Here is a 19218-nt window from a genome sequence, read left to right as displayed (position 1 = left end):
AATGTAAGTGTGAATGGTTGTTTGTCTCTACATGTCAGCCCTGTGATACATGGTGACCTGTTCAGGATGACCCCCCCCCCCCCCCCCCCCCCCCCCCTCTTACCAAATATCCGCTGGGATTGGCTCAAGTCTACCCTCGACATTCAGAGAGTAAGCGCTAAAGCAAATTAATGGATGGTAGAAAGAACTCGCAGCTGCATGAATCTTGTTCACATACATTGTCTTCACCGAGAGAGTGACTCATGTGAATCATGAATTTGTGATCAAACATTTACAGTTCTTTTAAATCTCTGTTCTCTTTCGAAAAATCCCTGTTCTCTATCTCTCTCCTTTGCTTTTAGAATCATAATGTGAGTATTTTGAGCTTAAACTGAATTTGTTATTTAACGTCGCTGATGTTAAAAGGTTATCTACTGACATACTGACTTAATCAGTGTTTAAACAGCATATTTATGAGGACATTCATACATGCAGGTATTAGACAGAGGTAATGGATCCAGGAGTAAACAAGCTGACAGGGAAATCCAACCATTTCCGCTCCGGTATAAATCTGATATATATGCCAGTGCTTGTGCAGCCATCTCTAAATCTAATCTGAGGTTAATTTAATAAACAAATCACACTCAGCACGGAGAACAACCTGCACCATGAAGCACATTTTTTCCCGCTTCATTCCCTTTCAGGCCCAGCTCTGACTTCAGAGGAGATGCTGCATATTAATGTGTTTATGTGTGTGTGTGTGTGTGTGTGTGTCACCCTTATTTTTGTTGTGTCCCCTGGATCGTACGCTGTATTTGTTTTGGCGTGATGATGCATTTTATTTTCTGCTGCAGTAACATGACGAAGGTCATTTGGACAGAAATAGACAACGCTGCCTCTATATAAAGCAGCTCCATCTGACATTGGTGTGTATTTAGTGTTTGTGTCTTGTAGGGAATTTGAGTACAGCTGTTTGTTTAACAGTAGAAAGACAACACTCAGTATACATGGTAAACACACACCTAAATCGAGCAGTAAAAGGTAACAACGAGGGGATTTTGAAAGCATGATTAAACAAAGGGTGAAAAAGGAATGTACACATATCTTGAAGGTGTGTGAAATGAGTGGTGCATGCCCGAGTGCTCCGCCTACACTAAGGTTTGCTGTTAGCGAAGCCTCATCTTGTCCCTGATCTGACAGGACTTAGGCGAGGGAAGAGGGGAGCCATACAGGAAGTGTCCGTGTAAAGAGTACTTGTGCAATTATTCCATAAACAGGCCTCTTTATTTCTCATTTCTCATTTCTCTCCCTCCGCCTAAGCGTGGCCGCTACTGTCGCTCACTGGCACACTTCCTCGCGGGCTCGTGGTGAGTGGACCGATGCCCATTCTCACCAGCAGCCATAGCGCTATACTTTGCAAGGTCATGCCTGTTCCCCCCCTGATAAACAAAGACGGGCGGAAGACAGGGAGAAACAAAGCCTCCCGCCGCCCGTCAGCAGTCGTGCTGGCGTCCACACTGACAAAACAACTTGGCTGTCCCCGTTGATAAAGGCATACCAGCACACAGCAGGGGAAAGCAACATCCTCGACAAGCCATGGCAATAGTCGAATTATGTACGTCTGTCACTCAAAATGTTCAGGGAGGGGGGTAGGGATAATTAGAGTGGCCACACAACGGTGCGTGGGATGACTGCAAGTCCAACCTCAACTTATTTTTTTCCAGAAGTAATTACTGCAGGTAGTCTGATAGCTGCTCCATCACTTGATGGATTTCAACAGTTGCGGAGTAGCACTGCACAGCGGCGTTGGCAGAGGTGCTGCTAGTGATGAGGCCCCAGGGGAAGAGGACTGACCTCCAGACAGCTCTAATAATGTTCTGTCCTACTGACGATTAAGAAGGGCAATGGCAGGCCACCTGAAGCCAGTCCTAATGACAATCCGTATTGCACAGGTCAGCCATTTTGTTATCAGCCAAGAACTGCCAAGCAGGAGCGAAATCAGGAGGAGACAGATGGAGCGTTGTTCCGTCTCACGTCGCCACAGTATCTGATCTGAGGCTTGAAATCAGACACATCACCTGGAATAAATTTTGTTTGTTAAAACAATATAAAGTTTGTTAACCTCTCAAACTCTGCAAAGGTGGATAAATGACTCATTCACTTTTACATGATGACAACAGGAAAATCTAGAAGCACAATACTGTTATAGGTTGAAAAATAAGAAATGGTATCTACTCAAAATAAAAGTTGCAGCATCGTCCTGTTTTATTGGATAATTGTAAAAACCACGGGAATTGCAGTTTCACAGCAGATGATGCAAAAAAAGCTGAATTGCACTCCTCCCATTAATCTTTCAGTTAATTACCTATATGTTTTCACCCATGTCTGTTTGTTTGTTTGATTAAGCAAAAACTACTGGACTGATTACTACAAAACTTATGTATGGGTCAGGAAAAAAAACCTTAAAGTTTGGAGCGGATCCGTATCAGATCCAAGATTTTTGAATCTTGGATCGTGAATTTCAAGGCCCAACATTCCTCTTATGAAACCACATGTTTTAAAGGATTTTGGATTTGCACCAGATTTTTTCCGAATTATGTCTCTGAGAAATAAAAGAAAATGTTGAAAAATGTCCTATCTCACAATGTAAAAAAAAAAAAGTGAAAAAGAAATCCTGGATCTGCCCCATGAAAATTACATGGAAATGGTTGCACGTAATCGTACTAACAAACAAACAAACAAACAAAGATGGAGACATAACCTCCTTGGCAGAAGTAATATTAACCATATGAAAATGATTTTATACTTCTGGCATATACACACTGTCACACGGCCCTGTAACTGACAGTCACATGCAGTGCTGTACCTCTGACCGGGGGCCACGATGGGCACCCTCCACCCCTTGATCTGGCTGAGCTCCGTGTCTGACACCTCGATCTGGAGGGGGAGCCGAGGGAGCCACACGTTGAGCTCCAGCTGAGCACTCAGGTATCCGTAGGTGAAGTTCACCGTCATCTTCACCTTGCCCTTCATCTCCTTGCCATTTACGAAGACGTAGTCACACCTGTCTGACACCTGCGTGGGAGGAGAGGGGAGGGATTAAGTGAGAGGCAGTGTAAGTGACGGTTATGCTAGATGACGGTCTGACGGTTATGCTAGATGACTACACAGTCAATTGCACAGTGCAATATGCTGTACAGTGCACACTGCAGGACCAGGCCCCCTCCAAGTTGATTATAAGCCTTAACACTCCTGAGCTCTCGACTGATGCTGCATTCCTGTTACTACTTTGAACAAGATGAAAGCTTCTATATCTGCTCCACACTTGAGGAAGGAGGGAGGAGGGCAGCGAGGACATCTTTGAACCGGAGGGAAAACAGGTCCTGGTTTGCTCTTCTATTATAGTTCAGCCTACAGCGAAGAGAAGAGCCAACAGATGGAAACTAGTAAGATGAGAGCAGTTGTCTCTCGATGAAACGACCGAACTCAAAGCCATCTGTTTCATTAATTGCTTTAGGAAGAGAGTGAGTGGGCCAATTTTGCGTTATTGAAAGACAACTCCTTGTCGCTCTCTTTGAAGCCCTCTATGCCTCTTCCTCTTTGAACACTTCTGTAATTCTGACCAACATCCAGAATCCTCTTTAAACTTCGTATGATATGGACATGCAACTATAAGCTATGAGGGGTATCTAACACACACACACACACACACACACACACACACACACACACACACACACACACACACACACACACACACACACACACACACACACACACACACACACACACACACACACACACACACACACACACACACACACACACACAATATGTTTCTGCAAATTTTGTCATTGCTGATTCCAACATATTGCAGACTGCCAATGGTAAACCAAATGGAACTATACAGTCTGGGGAAACGTATAGTTTTTCTCCTTCCAATTTATTTTCTTTCTCCACAGCGAGATAAAACCATAAACAACCATTCATCATGAAGTTGCGGCAGCATATCCTCTGTGACCAGGAAGAAAACTTTGTGCGAGACAGATTCTACATCTTTATGTGAGCTCCCTCTAGGGTGAAGCCGGCAGGAGAGTTTCTGTGGAAAATAAATTTGGTGGGTTTGTATAAATGAAAGCAGATATTTGCGGATTTCCCTGAAATGGCATCATACCCGGCACTGCATGTGTGTGTGTGTGTGTGTGTGTGTGTGTGTGTGTGTGTGTGTGTGTGTGTGTGTGTGTGTGTGTGTGTGTGTGTGTGTGTGTGTGTGTGTGTGTGTGTGTGTGTGCGTGTGTGTGTGTGTGTGAATGGACTAGTGGAGATTGTGGGAAGCTGTGAGAAAGCCATCATCAAAGCAGACATGACAGATTCTCCATATTATCTCCTCTGTCAACAATCTTTCTTTAACCATTAAAGTAACACAGCAGCCTCTGCACCCACAAGTGGTAATAAATTCTGTTGAGCTCCGAGCCTGAGCGGTTAAGAGGTTTTCATGTACAGAAAACAAAGCCTATCAATCGCTTGACCGCCGCTCCAACCGTGTAGTCCCACTCACTGAACTGAAACACGGCCAAACAGTGTTTATTCCTCATGACCCACAGCTTCCCTAACCTGAAGAACAAGCACAGCAAAGTCTGTTTAGAAATCTTGATCATTTCAAAGATTCCATCGCTGAATATTGGAGATAAACTTTGGTTTTTAACGACTTCTAAGTTATACAGTTAGAAATTACTCTTGAACTTGCTGGACCTGATTCCAGGGTTTTAAACCACTGACTATCATTCCGTTATGCACTTCTCACCAGAGATTGCACCCACTCACCAAAATTATATGGTGGAAGAATGTGCGTTTGTGCCGAGGAGGGGGAATGACTTTCCTATTCCAAGTCAGTGTACCATTCAAATGAATTGAAAGCTGCTATTTTTAGGTAAAATATTGAAAAATGTTGCTCTAATCATGTGCTAGGGTTATAGTTGCCTATCCCTAACCATACCTTGAAGATAATTAACTTACCCTAACTGAATCTTTTCGTAACTAGTGGCAGAAAAAGACTCAGACCCTTTACTTGAGTAATAGAAAGGACATTTCAGAACTTCTAATAATGTTGCTATTGGGGGCCACATGTGACAAGTGGCCCCAAATAGACACTTTTGTACGGAGGCACAAGCCAAATGAAGGTTGGGGACTGGTTCAGTATTTAACAGATCAAGGTAGTGTAAAAGTGAATCTAAGATACAAGATAACTCCACCAAGGCTAATGCCCTATCTCCCCATGTCAAAGCAGTGTTTTCCATTAATTATTTAGACTGTGGCGGTCCATCATATTCTAAATTGTCCCACCAAAGTTGTATAATCAACAAAAAAACATAAGCTTGGTATTTTACTCTGTTGCTGCATTGTATAGCTGTGGGCAGAGTCATATTTGCAGTGCCATTTGCCACATGCTCGGTCGCTCTAACGTCCATAAAGTTGTGACCATCCATGCAGGCAGTCAGACCTCATAGTTTCAACTGCAGTTGTGCGTGTACCTGTAAGTGGCATGCCATGCAGTTCTCTCCGAGCGAGAATTTGTCACTAGTAGTCTGTGTACCTCAGAATCTGTTGTGTGTGAGAGGAACTCCACTACCGCCATAGACTAAATGAATTCTGAGGGAAACGCTAAAGACAATGTGATCCATCCTTTTATTAGGATCTGCACCGAAATTGAATGGGGTCTTTCCTGACCCATACTGCATCGTTACACTAAGTTTCGTGGTAGTCCATCCAATTGCCTTTGTGTAATGCTGCTAACTAACAGAGAGACAAAAAAAACAAAAAGAAACATAACCTTCTTGGTGGAGGTTATAAATGTCAAATAAATGAAGTGGAGTAAAAAGCAGAGTAACTCCTCTGAGATTCAAGTTCAAAGTAACACAAGGGGCCATTTTTAAATTCCACTCAACATCAAGGTAACAGGAGCAGTGGACTTTGTGTCTGTACACTGTCCTGAACCAGAGGCAAGAATCTTTGTAAACCCCTGTGTGAAAGATAAAATCCTGCTGCAGGGCATCCTTTAAGGCTACAGCCAACCGTCAGAACCCCAGGACTGCACATGTCCTGCATTCTCCCCGCACACGGGATCAATGGATATTTGCTCTCTGGTATTACGGTCATAGTAGCACCTTGCTCACGCGCCGCTGCTACACTACACTGAAGACGTAACAGGGATTGACAGAGTTGCTTAATGAAGCTTTTGAACATTTCTACAAGGGCGGCGTCGCTCCCCTGGCTACAGTCAGTCATGAAGCAGATTGGGCTCCATCAGGGCTCCCAGTGTTAGAGTGTGTTTGAACTGATAAAGATGTCAGAGGAGTGCCTGCTCCTTATCAGCCCTCATTGTTCGTCTCTTTCTCTCTCACTACACTCAGTCTGCCGAGACTGAAGTGCCTTTGACAGCCCCTTCATCTCAGACTTCTCTCACAAGTCGGGGCTCGACAACTTGTCTGACACGAGCATTAGGTTTGTATATAACACCTGGGCTCCATGTGAGATTCACTGACCGACTGTGACATGACTTATCAGTAAGAATGGATAAACAAATGCGTTTTTTCTTTGTTATTTTTCTCTCCACCGTCCCTTTACCTTTATTTGCGGTAGAAAAAGAAAGTCTAAATGCCTGAGGGATTTATTAACATACAGCTCTGCTACAGTTTGTCCCATGCCAGGGAAATTAACTGCCTGCTGGCATTTCTTCAATCTATTCCCAAACAATCTCAGCAGAAACAATTATGGAAAACATGGCAGCTGACATCCAGCCATCAAAACACATTACACTGATGTGCTTACACCTTCCCGCTGTGTTGTATTATTGGCCAACATAGCTCCAAATCGATAATTTAACATATAAAGACACGTCCCACTCAATCAGCAACCCCCTTTTAACCCCTCATAACCTGAGGTGAGAAGGATGTGTGCTCTGTCATTCTGATTCACATAGTATCATAAACGTCAGAGAGGATCCACCGCCACATTAATCAGACACATTAGGCAGCTAACGGGAGAATACTTATGGAGGACATATGGCTGTCGCTGGATCCAGCCAAGGAAATTAACAACTCGCCAGACAGATAACATCCAAAGCAGATATGAGCAATGGGAGTAGGGAGCAAGAAGGTGGGCCGAGCCTGTCTCTGGCTTGTACACAAGAGTTGGCTTGACAGAAGCAATTAAGCAGCTCAGACTCCTCTGCATAAGCTACAGCGCTCACTTCAACGCACTGGGAATGTCTCTACATATTCTAATAGCCCGAGTTCGTGATAGCAGCGCTTGTAAGAGCCCACTCGTAGCATGACCTTGAGTAACTACAGCTCATTGCTAATACTCAGGAAAACACATGAATACACAACGGTGGCTTGCGTTTGTGTTTCTGGTTTAGATATTGTTTCCTGTGTGAGCAACCGAAACACAGTTTTTCTATCTACATGCTGTGTTTGTTTGATGCCAGACTATGGATGCACGGATAGTTATATAATGTTTGGACCTTCTCAATATTAAAAGCCCTGACAGAAATTGCCCAATACATTTAAAGCTCATGTTAAACTCACATAATTTGTGCCTGATGGATTCTATATCTTAATATCTTTTACCTTCACAGCTGCATATTTACACTTTCCACAAATTCACAGAAATATGTCATCATGGAAATAAGAAGTCAAGTATTCCATCTCTATTTAACTCAGTTTTTGAGAGATATATTTCTCTTTTACTCCTAAGACGTGCTGTTTAGCTTGTTACTAACTTATATTGTCTATTGTTTGGAGTTGTACATTGGGTAAAATAACTTTTTCCGAGCTGAAAAAACAGCTGACTGAAGCTGTTCGAAGCAACACTGAGCAGTGGGTGAACTGGAAACCCTAAAGATGATCATATATCCAAATGAAAGATGCTGTAACATAGGGCAGATCCGAAGGGAGGGGGCCCACTTGCCCCAGGTGAACCTATTGGCCCCTGAAGTGCCCCTGTAGTTACTGGTCACTTACTAACAAAATGTTTTATTTTCTAAGCTGTTTTGAAGAACACAATTTATTTGAACAAGAAATGATTTTCAAAATATATTCAATGATGTGTGGCTTTACTCAAAGCTATAGAGCTAACAGTAAACAAGGAATGCCTTCAATGTGCACATTACTTATTCAGGAATTGAGCACAGATGTTGGAAATATAATCGGCCCCTCTGTGTAAATCGTGGCCCCTTTATGGCCCCTGATTTAGAAAAATCTTAGATCCGCCACTGGCAAAGCGGCATAAAGGTTATGTGGGGCCTATATATTTGACATACATAAAAGTAGTGATGTGATCCATGGTTTAAAAAAATTATTATAGACACTTAAAGTCTTTGAAAATGTCCTTTTGCCACTACACGTGAAGCTGCAGAACGATTGTCCATGAGGTTCTGCTGTCCTCCTACACATACTTTAACATGCAACAGCACAGCCCACACAGCAAACGCTGCTATCAACTGCCAACAAGTCCAGCAAAAGCAAAAAGTGCATGCAAACATATGAAGTCAGAGCTTTATTCATACCTACACATGCCGGACCAAATTTGTTCAAACAGGACAAACCTCCAAAGAGGTTTTAAAGAAAAACACGTGACCTGAGGAATTTCTTTCAAAAGATGCCACAAGTGAGTAGAAGCATCATTTAATGTGCAGGGTGATTCATTATTCAGATTTAATGTCACTCTGTGTTTATTTATCAACTATTCCCTGGGTCATGATTAGAAAAAAAACCTTCCCTGAGTGGGCACGCTGGATGAATGCTCTGAACTACAGATCTCAGCAGCAGAGCTGTGGCTTTTATTAAAACAGCTCTGACTGCAATTTAATTTCCCTCTGGAACTTACTTAGCCATCCCTAACTCACGCATCAGACATGATTAGGTGGATTGATGTGGAAAAATATGTTCCTCTTCTTTAGTTTTTGATTTGGTTTCATTATCACACTTTAGTGTACATTACTTTGAGTTTGATTTGCTGCATCCTGCTATCCTGTGTGACCCTGACAGGCTCAGCAAGGAAACATGATTGGAGGGAGCCCCTGGCACAGCAGGGGGCTGTTTCCAGATACTGGGCCACATCTCAGTTTGGGTAAAAGGCCACAGAAATATGTAATTTCTTTTCTCTGCTTTTTCATCAAGTGTTTCTATAGATATTTAGGGACCTGGGAGTGTGGTGAAGAGCAACTTTTTGTATTGGAGAGTAAAGCCACTGATACCAGGGCTCAATGTGAAAACACTACGTGACTTTTTTACTTTGTTGTGCTTTGAGCCTCAGGTTTGAAACAGGCCATACAAATAAAGAAAGGCTTGAGCAGCAGTGAGCAGTCGCTGCATATCAAACACACACTTTCATGTTGTTTGCTAGTGTTTGTTTCCTTTCTCCAGGATTTATATAGATACGCTGAACATAGAAAACCTTCTCATGATTCACATTGTTTAAACTTACATTATTGATTTCACAAAAGCTTTAATGACAATACCTGCACAGTGTCAGTCAATTAATACAGATGTGGTTTCAGTTTGATTAAGTATTGCAGTTTGAAAATTGCCAAAATAATACATTTTGCATTTGAACTAATATGCATTTGCATTATTATTAACATCGTATGGTATTCAACTAATTAATTAACCCAATATTAATAAATTGATTATATTATGAAGGTAAATGTACCGTATATGAAAATAAATGAATAAAAAACATGTGCAAACACCCAAAGAGATGAAGAGGGTAGTTTCTCTTTGAACATCTCGTCTTACTGACCTTCACCACATCTTCATCTGTAGAGCGACACTTGACTGCATCGGAGACGTCAGTAACCGAGGCGTCTATCCCGATGGTCACCACCTTCACCGGGACAGCCACTGTCTTCCCAGTCAGCACGGCCGTGTTCAAGATTTCAGAGTCCTAGAGACATGGAGACAGAGGGAGGGAGAGATGTAGAGGGAGAGACAGAGAGAGAGAGAGCACAGCACTGGTCAAAGAGCTGCTAAGTATCTAATCCAACCACTAACAGACAATCAGTAATCACCAGCTCAGAGCTAATAGGAAATGTGTGAGGAACAAGTGGCATTGAAAATGACCTCAAGAGGCTTTGCACAATTACTGCTCAATTAGTGAATAATGGGAGCTGGTGAGCTCAGCAGCTAAAAATCAATGTCTTTCATTTAAAATCTCCAAGTGCAGTGGACGACTAGAATCGAGTTTGAACTAGAAGTTTGCAGTTGATGCAAGTTGATCTCCAGGAAAGAGCTTGGTTTTTAAAGGTGCAGCATTTTATCTGTGGCTGAGGGAGCTTGCACACTGCAACTTAAAAAGCACATGAAAATACACAAAACAGCGAGTGTAAGAAAATATTATCTTTCTCACATTTTGTACGAGACTATTGTCTGTATTTTGTACATGTGCTGCAATTACTCAACAAATCACAGAAACATGCTGCAACTTGTAACGCAGACGACAATATAAGTGATTCCAGGGGACATAAAAAAGTGACAAACAACACTTGTTGTTCAATGCGACATGACTTTGGAAGTCAACTTCTCATCAGTAGTGTTGTGAGCATTTGTTGGGTGCTTCTGTATTTGGTTGTGTTGTGTGTATTTTTTTGGTCTGTTTTTGTATTTTAGTTGGCAGTAGTAAAAAACTACTACTACTTGAATTTTGTGGAGTTAGGTTTGGATCCATAGCAGGGGGCAGATCCAGGATTTTTTTTTTTTCACTTTCTTTAACATTGTGAGATGGAGTGTTCTTCAGCATTTCTCAGAGAATAACTCAAGGATCTTGAGAAAAAGGCAGGTTTGACTGACTTATATTCATGAGTTTGTGCAGATCCAAATAAATTTAACCTAAATGTGTTTTTCATAAGGGGACTGTTTGGCCTAGGTGGAGGTATGCTCTCAACTGAGTGCCATTCTAGTTGATGAAGATGTTTTGTCTATTTGCATGTAATTTCTTTTCTCATTCACTACACCGAGCTGTTTAATAACTGTACATATTTGCGGTTCTTCCAGTTGTTGTGAGTGTAAGTATTTGGAGGAATACGCAGCATTTCACTCAGCTCCTCAGCCACCTAACTGATGGAAGTAATCAGCATCTCAGCGAGGTTGCTTGACTGAAATTACAGATCTGATCACATTTGTTTTACAGATTAAATTCTGAAAAGTACATTGAAGTGCGAAAGGTGTGAGTGCTCTATTACATGATTCATGTCCTTTCCTACTCAGAAACATCATCAGTGACATTACAAGGAGTCACACAGAGCTTCTGTTGCCGGGGTTGTTTCAGCTTCACTTAATTTTTCCTGGATTCACAGGAAATTAAGGGCTGTCTTCACAGTCTCTTTGATTACCCTGCTCTTGTGCCTGTTTAATCACCTGGTAAGAGCATCACCAGGAGACTCTGCCTGGTTTGAAATACACAGCGAACACCACTTCCTCCTGCAGTTTAATTTTTTTCCTTTTCTCACATCTTAAAACATTTCTCTTCCAGTACAGAGAGGGGGTGGGGGTGTGTGGGGGGGATGGGCTGAAGAGGAAATAATAGATCTGTGGTCATAAATGTAGGATAAATAGAGCTGGACAATATGGCCAAAAACTGTATCAAGATAGAGATGTTCGTATCAGTTAAAATCAATAATTATCATAATAAATGTTAATATATTAGAATTTATTTTAAGTTTACTTTAAGATTTTTGCTCCTGAGTGAAGGTTGTGGTTTTAAACTCGTCTTAATGAGCAGAGAATGACAAATGGATAAACAGCAAAACATTTTACAAATCTGACGTAAATGAATTATGTGTTACACCTCCTCACTGTGCTGACACAACGCAAAAGCAATATTGTTAAATGTTAATTGATGGAAATTATATGGCCATAATTATTGGTATAGTTGTATTGTCCAGTCCTAATGATAACTGGTACAAAGTGATAGCAGAAAACATATGGAAATAAAATGCTAAGCAAAAAGTAAACAACAAGAACCAAAATAATAAAAAAGTAATGCCAAGCAAAATACTTGTGTATCATACAAAGTGGAGTTGAATGTTTATAGTTTTCAGGCTTGCTGGGAATAGACCAAGATCTGAACTGGATAAAAATTCTTTCTTCAACAACTGGAAATATTCACGTCCACCAAAGAAGTTTGTTTTGTTTATTTTGGTTTGTTTGTTTGTAAGCAAGGTTACAAAATAAATACTGGACAGATTATCACGACAGAATACCAGAAAAAGATCAGGCATGTTTAGAGGACTGATATTTATGATTGTGTGCAATTTGGTTCAGATTCAAATAAAAATCCAGATTTAGCTAATTTAAATAAGGTTTCATATAAGGGACTATTGGGCCTTGATGGAGGTTGAGTGATTTGGTGTTTTGTTTATGATAGCACAGCCAACAAAGAGTCAGGTCTCAATTTTTATTTAATATGTGGCTGATGCATTTGGGGTTTTCGTAAGACAAACAATATTTTCAATGCAGAAGAGTATATCATGTAGGAGATTGTTTAGGTCTTGAATAAAGTCTGTTGGGCCGTAGCTATTCTCACTGTCTAGTACTTATGTTGCTTTATGTGCAAAAAGGTTGTGTTGAACCTGTAAACACTACAACACTAAGGGCGACAACATTACAGATATCTGTATATAGGACATATAACAGGGCCTGGTTACTCTCTGACTGATCGAAACTGGCAGAGTTTCACTGAATTTGCAAAAGTTATAGCAGTTGGATGAAATGGCTGAAGTTTAATTAGAAAGCTCATTCTTGGTCTGGATGATAGACCTAAATGTCAAATGACTAAAATGTATTTTGACGAGACAAGGATTTCCAGAGATTTAGTCACTAAACTAAAAATGAAAAATAAATATGAACAAAACAAACATGAACTTTTACCTCAGGTCTAACAATGATTAAGAAAATATCTGAGCAAATTCACACCACTGTGTAAAAAGCACCAGTGCTGTAATTTGCCCATAGACTTTAGTGGAAATACTCTCAGTCGGTGACCTCAGCGGTTTAGATAGCCCTGGTTCTTTAAATTAAATGGCACAGCTTCATTACTCTGAACAGAAATCTTAACCTTTTATTACACACACCCTCTCAGACACCACTATTGTCACAGAAGATAATTGGGGCCAGTTAAGATAAGTTTGAGGGAACTTCTGCTGTCTGGTCAGCCGTGCACATCGGATTGTCTCTTCTGCCTATTGAGCCCAAAGAAATGACACAGATTGCCCTAGAACCCTGGACACCACAGTAAATAACTGAGGTTAATGTGTCCATTGAATACTTTGTGATGAACAGAACCCTCTTACTATTGAACTGAAATGGCTTCAGCTAATTGTACAAAATGATACAAGTCTCTCATTGTAAGCTGTTTTCATTCTGTGCTTCAGATGGTCTTGCACAAAAGCCCCGCACTGATTTCCTTAATTTCAATGGGCAGGAACCTCAAGACACCCTATCTTTTATTTCTCAGTATTTAGGCTTTACCAGCCCATAAGACCTGTCGGTGTTATTCTATTGAGGTAGCAACCATTATTCTTTACTTCTTTCTTTTTACTCTGGAGTGATGTCTGTTGAATAAAATGTCACATTCATTTTGAATAACATTACTAAAACTGACAGGCGCAGATAGGACCGAGTCTGACTCAATGTCATCATAATCATGTGTATTCCACAGTCACCAGGAAAGTACAGGGGACTTGTTCGCTGCTCTGTGAACTCGCTTTCTAAAGACTCGCCGCGTGTTTGTGAGCTGGAGAATCGGAGTCTTTGAAAAAAAAGAGAAAAGCAGGATTAAGTTTGGTTGAAAGGAGCCTGTTCGTTTGTAAGCATCATTTACCGAGACCATTCAGCTTGGGAGCTAAATGATTTTTAGTTGAGCCAGGAAATACCAATGTATCACAAAAAAGCCACTTAATCTTCAAATGAATTTTCATTACAATTTTATAGACTGTGACAGTATTATAAAGCAATATAAACCCCACACTCCCTGTGTCGCCGACTTTGATTCAATTCCCCTTGAAACCGAGGGTTGCTGTAAATTAACCGGGATTCCTCCATTTCCAGGGGGTCATCTATAATACATGATGGGGTAAATGGCTGGGACCTGGTGAAAGCAGAGGCTAATGTTAGATTACAGCAGCTGGAGATGACCCAGCAGGCTGAGAGCGGCAGAGCAGGGCCTGCTGGTAATAAGACACAGCAGGAGCCCAGAGTGATGCATCAACGGTTCACTCACTCTGACATAGATAGCACAATTAAACACAAAATGGACACCAGTGGAGCACATCAACAGTGATACATGGTCAGATTACACTGGTATGAATGAAGACATATTGAATTATGGGCCTTTGGAATTGGATAAATGTCTATTACTCAATGAACGCTTTTATTATGGTCAGAGATTAATGTGTTTCTTATTCTAGATGTTAGATATATTAAAGGGGAATTTGCCAGAAAATGATTTAACTCTAGTTCTAGCCTGCTGTGCCCTCATCAACAAAGTTGTAACATTACGACAATAAAGTCGTATAGTTGAGAAAAAAATGTAATACTACAAGAATAAATTTGAAATTTAATGACAAAAAGTCATCATATTATTACATCACATTTTCTTTTTAGGAATTAAGCAGCAAATATTATTCTTGCTTGCCTGACTTCGACTTCTGGAAAATCCAAAATCTTGGTTAACTACCAATCTCATTGTTTCAAAATCCCTTTGGATATCACACCAATGTAACCAACAATAACTTTACAGTCGAACACCACCAAACATTTCCTCCCGCACAAAAGAGGCAACTTCCTCAAAGTGTGGTTCTTTCTTCAGAATAAACAGCTTTTCACACAATCTCTTCAAAGTCCTGATGCTTAGGATTATGTGGTGCTGAAGGATCAAAAGATTATTTGTGAAACCTACACTAAAGTATAACCTTTTGATGCAGCCGACAGGTTCATCTGTTGATATTCCCCCTCTACCGTGACACGTGGCCTCAAACGCTGACTTTATTCTTGTAATATTACAACTTTTTTTCTCATAAAAATTACGACTTAACTTCATGAAGAAATGTATGCTGCTCACAGTATGTAAAGGTAAATGGTCTGTAAATGGTCGATACTTTAGTGCTTTTCGAGTCTTGATGACCGCTCAAAGCTCTTTACAGTACAGTTTAGCGATCCACCCATTCACACACACATTCCTGCAGAGCATCCATGTGCAGCACAGCCATCAGGGGCAATTTGGGGTTCAGTATCTCACCCAAGGATCAAACCGCCAACCTTCTGGTCAGTGGATGACCCGCTTTCCCTCTTGAGAAACAGCCACCCCTTTGACCAGCGACCTGCGGTCTTCAGTCATTCTGTAGGTCAGTCAACGACATCATTCAGTCTCGGCCCAGCTTGTGAGTAAGCCTGGGGGCTTTTGGACCCCCAAATGAACCAGTTACTCACTTTTCCCAGTTATTAGTCTAAGTCGGGTAAATGTAGAAGAAGCTACAGAAGCTGGTAACTGCTGAAACAAGCCAATCAGAATGGAGTATACTGTCTGTAAGTATTACATATAGCAAATTAAAAAAGAGCCTGCACGTAAAGTAAGGGTGTAAAGAAGCATTATATAAATCAATATCTACTCACTCTCTGTGCCTCCCCACTGACATGTGTCCTGCTTTTTACCACTCTTTCCTCACCAGTATAAGACAATACGATAATATGATGAATAAATATATGTCTTAACATGGGAAGGTTCAACTGCACTAGACACAAGACAGGTATATAGTTTCACAAAGTCACTTTTTACAGATGTTTCCATGCCTGCATCCTGCTTTGTATTTCATTTGATTCTCAACAGTTGACCCGAGTGTTTGGGCTTTACTCACAAACCAGTCTGCTCCCTCAAGTCTCACAGATAGGAGTCTTTTTGTTCAATAATCTGTGGGAGAACTGCCTGTCTGCTTTATCAAGGATCTCTCTGTTAGCATTCAGCACACTGCTGTGGCTGGTAATGTGTTCTGGGCCGTAATTTCTGCCTGTGTCTTGGCTGGATCTGAAAATAAGTGAGATTTATGGTGTCAGCCTGAGTGACATGGGCAGCATGAGAAGTAGCGAGGCCGCCTGTCCTGGTGTTGCCTCGACGGCGCACCGACGCATCCACATTCTGACCCCCACCATCTCGGCCACAGCTACAAATGAACAGGTCAAGCACGGTGTTGAGTTTGGAAAATTTGGGGTGTGCATTATTCATAGCGCGGCGGGGGGAAGAGAGGGTGGAAAACATGGTGCATATGCTTAGTGTGGAAACCTCTTCATGTCAGTGCCTTGTTGTTCTGGCTGTTTAAAAGCCAACAGTCTGTCCACATGAACCCAAACGCACAATTTAAAAGCCAAAAACATACAATCTGGTGATTTTACCATAAGGTCGCTGGTTCGAGGCCACGGACAGGCAAACATGATACCTGGACCGGAGGATGGACCAGACAATGGATCTGTTCAAGTCCAAGAGGAGTGACAGAAGGACACTCCTATTCCTATCCCACTGTTTAAGTGCCCCTGAGCAAGGCACCTTACTCCCCTTTAACATCTGCTCCCTGTGCGCTTTCAAATATAAGGCTGCCCACTGCTCAGTGTGGTCACTGCCCTTGTGTGTGTTGTGTTCCGTGTGCTGTGTCAACCTACAGATGGGTTTAAGGCAGAAGTTGAATTTCCCAATTGCATGTAGCATGATTGTGTGTGCATGATTGATTCAGGACGAGAAAGGAAATCTTAATCTTAATCTTAATGATAGATGACTTGTCATTGAGTCTCTTGATGATCTTACATGTCATTTCAAGAGCAAAAGAATACCATGTAATATGGCAACAGTCAAATAACCTCTAGTAAATGAAATATTCATTTTGTTCTGATAAACATTTTTATCCCTTGGTGATAAGGTATGTGCACGAGTGAAGAGACTGAGATGGGAGCAGGGGGGATTGCGAATAATACGCTGCAGACATTAAACGCCACTCAGTCTCAGTGTCCTGAAGCTATTAAACAGACTAAAAGAGACATGTCCTTACTTCAGCTCCTCTCCCCACAATATGCATTGCTCCATGTTCCACTTCCTCCCCTCAATTCCAGTGGGCGTTTAATTGGCTAGAATCAAGAAACATGGAGGAGAGTGGGAATAAAGGCCTTGGTAGCACCATGCAGAGCGATACATCACTGCATGACAGCACATTGAAGTGGTGGGATTGTCGTGAAGCCAACACACTGCCTTTTAATGAGGGTCCCTCTCTCCTGCTCGCTTCTCTTCCCTAACCACACTCGTCCCTCCAAGAATCAACCAGCTCCTCTCCTTTCTCCCTTTTCCTTGTTTCTTCCTGGCTGACGGGACGGAGGTGACTGCAAAAGGACCCATCTCCACTCGGCAGTCATCCCTCGCTGCCTCCAAAAAAAACCCTTTAACTGCGTTTCAGTAGCACTCTTAGGTGCACGCCGGTCAGAGATCTGATCTGCTCATTACCGCCGGTTGGGAGGAGATGAACTTGATGGCTGCTTTGATAGTGGATCTGCTCGAGAAAATGTCGGTTTAAAAGGAGAGGTAATGAGATATCATGTTGAGGATCACAGGGACACAGTGAACTGGTGCCTATGTTATTAGCAGCCACATCTAGGGCCACTTCAATAGGTACTCCCTTCAGTAATTAAGAGACACTATAGAAAAGGCACTTAATTCCCTGTCAGAGTATAGTAGGTCAAACACACTAAAGTGATGAGATGTGAAGTGGCTGAATATTTGGGCTGATTAAAGATAGATATGTGCAGATTGTGGCCGATGGTAGATTTGAGTGTGTAACTTCTAAACTACAAATTATTGTTTGTAGAAAAAAATCAGTTGGACAACCCCTGCATTCACACGTGATGGATTTCAGTTGCAAACAATTCAGCCAACGGCAATACAATATTTAAACTACATGGAATTTTACATTTTTATATAAACGATAGACATATTGTTTCCTCCAATCAAAGGTCACACCCTCTGCCTCCTGTTCCGATTTTCTACAGTGAGAAAATGTAAGTGAATATGAAACCCAATTATATTCAAGAGGGTGACAATACGATACAATTCTATTAATTCCAAGGGCAATTTTGTATCGGACAAGTAGAAGAAGAAGAAACATCAACAAAAACAATAACACAATTAAAGAACGGCACAGTTGAGTTGAACTAAAAGTACAATTTCTTTTTAAAAAATAGTAAAGGTCATAGTTAATAAATTAATTTACTAATTACACAGTCCACATGGCAGAAAGGCATTTATATCTTGCAGTATTTTTGGTTTGAATTATATTTTATATGTATGCATTTACGATGGTAATATTTCAGGAAAGAGAGTGATTGATAGCACTCGGTCTGTATGGTAAATATAATCCTACCATACCAGCTGATTAGCTCAGAAAAGCCGAAAAACTGGGGCAGGAGGAAACAGTTAAAATGCCTTTTTTTCCAAACATAACATTTTTTATCAATATAATATCTAAATATAGACAAGCCACTTAATGGACAGTTATTTGCTGGACTGCTTCTTGGCTGGAAGCAGTGTCTTGTCTGACAAGCAAAGACACAGTGACAGTAAGTCGGTGTGGCTGGAGACCGTCCAAAATCCCCTGTAAGAGCACAACTTACCAGCCAGGGTGGATGTTCCCTCCTGCTTCCAGTCATAACGCTAAATGAAGCAAAAGCCTGTTAGAGCCGTAGCTTCTCATTTACTCGTGTAATCTTTTTTCCTTATTTCTATCAATAAAGCAAATAAAAATATTTTCTAAGATGCTGAAATATGTCTCTTCAGGGGTGAGCTCACCATCACGTTCCTTGTCGCTGCTTGAATTGTTTGACATCTCTCAAATATCAGCGATAAATCAAAATGTATGACCACTTCCATCACAAGTGTCCCTGACTCACGAGTAAAAGAAGCATCTTCCTTCTGAATGTCCTGAACTTGACTTTTGAGGATAAAACCATTGTGACTGTGCAGAGCAGCAAAAAATAAGCAAGAAAACATCAACAGACAAAACGGTTTGCACTGAAACCTCCAGACGATTCCCACAGCAACTGAAGTAAAAATAAACAGAAATTCCTGAGCTTAATAGACTCAGTGGTAGGAAAATTGATGTCGCATTTCTCCCCTCACTCACAAACTTCAAAAAAAGTTAAGTTGAGCTGCTCG

At 41.3% G+C, this 19218-nt stretch overlaps 1 protein-coding gene across 1 annotated transcript in view; it reads right to left on the bottom strand.

The window, feature by feature from the left end:
* si:dkeyp-14d3.1 (transmembrane protein 132C) overlaps nucleotides 1–19218 on the bottom strand; it is a 136791-nt gene that overhangs the window by 9988 nt on the left and 107585 nt on the right. The window contains exons 5-6 of the mRNA XM_034596552.1: nucleotides 9781–9924; nucleotides 2846–3054 (exon numbers count right to left, since the gene is read on the bottom strand). Coding sequence (XP_034452443.1) covers nucleotides 2846–3054; nucleotides 9781–9924 — 353 coding nt within the window. The remainder of the gene's footprint in view (nucleotides 1–2845; nucleotides 3055–9780; nucleotides 9925–19218) is intronic.

Source organism: Hippoglossus hippoglossus, chromosome 9 (assembly GCF_009819705.1).
Source record: "Hippoglossus hippoglossus isolate fHipHip1 chromosome 9, fHipHip1.pri, whole genome shotgun sequence".
In the NCBI taxonomy this organism is placed as follows: domain Eukaryota; kingdom Metazoa; phylum Chordata; class Actinopteri; order Pleuronectiformes; family Pleuronectidae; genus Hippoglossus; species Hippoglossus hippoglossus.
Note: the sequence above shows the minus strand (reverse complement) of the source record. Positions and strands in the feature narration are given on the sequence as shown.